This window comes from Tupaia chinensis, unplaced genomic scaffold (genome assembly GCF_000334495.1).
Source record: "Tupaia chinensis unplaced genomic scaffold, TupChi_1.0 Scaffold000330_1, whole genome shotgun sequence".
Lineage (NCBI taxonomy): Eukaryota > Metazoa > Chordata > Mammalia > Scandentia > Tupaiidae > Tupaia > Tupaia belangeri.
This window is the reverse complement of record NW_006159824.1, coordinates 1,639,008-1,640,317: the sequence shown is the minus strand read 5'-3', so window position 1 is coordinate 1,640,317 and position 1,310 is coordinate 1,639,008. Positions and strand designations below refer to the sequence as shown.

General features: G+C 54.7%; 1 protein-coding gene across 1 annotated transcript in view; it reads right to left on the bottom strand.

Annotated features, from left to right (window-relative positions):
• Positions 1 to 607: 607 nt before the first annotated feature.
• SLC16A11 (solute carrier family 16 member 11) overlaps positions 608 to 1,310 on the bottom strand; it is a 2,102-nt gene continuing 1,399 nt past the window's right edge. Inside the window, 2 exon segments of the mRNA XM_027773175.1 lie at positions 608 to 1,038; positions 1,126 to 1,310. The exon segment at positions 1,126 to 1,310 is cut by the window's right edge and continues 108 nt beyond it. Of these exon segments, the coding sequence (XP_027628976.1) occupies positions 809 to 1,038; positions 1,126 to 1,310 (415 nt within the window). The 3' untranslated portion in view covers positions 608 to 808.

The following is a 1,310-nucleotide window of genomic DNA, read 5'->3' as shown; positions in this document are numbered from 1 at the left end:
AAGAGTGAGTCTGGAAGGTCTGCATACTCAGGAAAGGGATGGCAGGGCAGACAGCACCCATGAGCTGCCTCTCCCCACCCCCAAACTGAAACTGACTGGGAGACAACTTCTCGGAGATTCCGTGTTACAAGGACTCTGGCCAAGAGAAATGGAACAGATAAACAAACACCCTTCCTCACCCTCGAGGTCTACTGGCATCCTGGTTTGTGGGTTTTTTTTTTTCCCCCAGAGAGGTTTTAGAGACAGAAAGCAAGAAATCATTCCCCAGAGGGGATGGTCATGACCATTTTCTTTCATTCTCCTAACTGTACATGCGCCCAGTGTGAGTTTTAAGACCTGGGACTTGAACGAAGTGTGAGTCCAGCAACGTAACCATTATGCCATCTGCTGGTCCCAAGTGATCCTGTTTTTTGTTTGTTTGTTTTTGGTAGAGATTTTGCTATAGGGCACATGCGCTCGCCAGAAATACAGAGACAGACAGAAAGAGAGAAATCACCCCCCAGGGAGGATGGCCACACTGCAATCTCTTCTCCTCCGTTCTCCTCTCGGGATCTTGGGCACGCACGCACACGCGCCCAGTGTGAGTTTAAGCCACTGGGTCCAGGACTCGAACTGTGGTCAACTACATGGGAGCCCAGCAACATAGCCGTTACGCTAACTGCTGGTCCTAAGCAATCTTGTTCTTTTCAACCAGAGTTTTTGGATACCTTTATTAGAATATTTTCAGGGTCTTCGATTGGTTAACAGTCAGAGCTTTCAGGAAAAATGGATAAAAATTTTTTATTGGGGACAGGCTCAAATAAAATAATCAACAAGTGGTGTCCAGAGTGGAGTGTGGGGCTCCTGGGGAGAGCAGGGCAACCTGGGGGACAGGGAGCAGCTCCCCTCTCTCCGGGGGAGGGGCAGCTGGATGCGAGGCTGGGCGACAGGAGGGCAGGGCCCTGGGGAGCCCCAGGTAGATGAAGCTGCCAGAGAGGATGCAAGAGCCGCACACGAGGAAAGAGGCCCTGAAGTCTCCTGTCTCGTCCCTTAGGAAGCCTGGGAGGAGAAGGAAAGGACTTTAGAGGCCCCGGAACCCACGGTCAGAGGATGGTTGTGACCTGATCTGCCGACTGGAGCCCTTACCTGACAGGGGAGGGCCCAGGAGCCCCCCGAGGCTCATCAGCATCATCACCAGCCCGGTGGCCTGCACCACGCTGCCGATGCCCACCAGCCCCGGGAGCACACCGAAAACCAGCGGGGCGTAACTCCCGGCGCTCAGCCCGTAGGCCCCAGCCGCGGCCAGCAGAGGGCCCCCCCAGCCCTTTTCG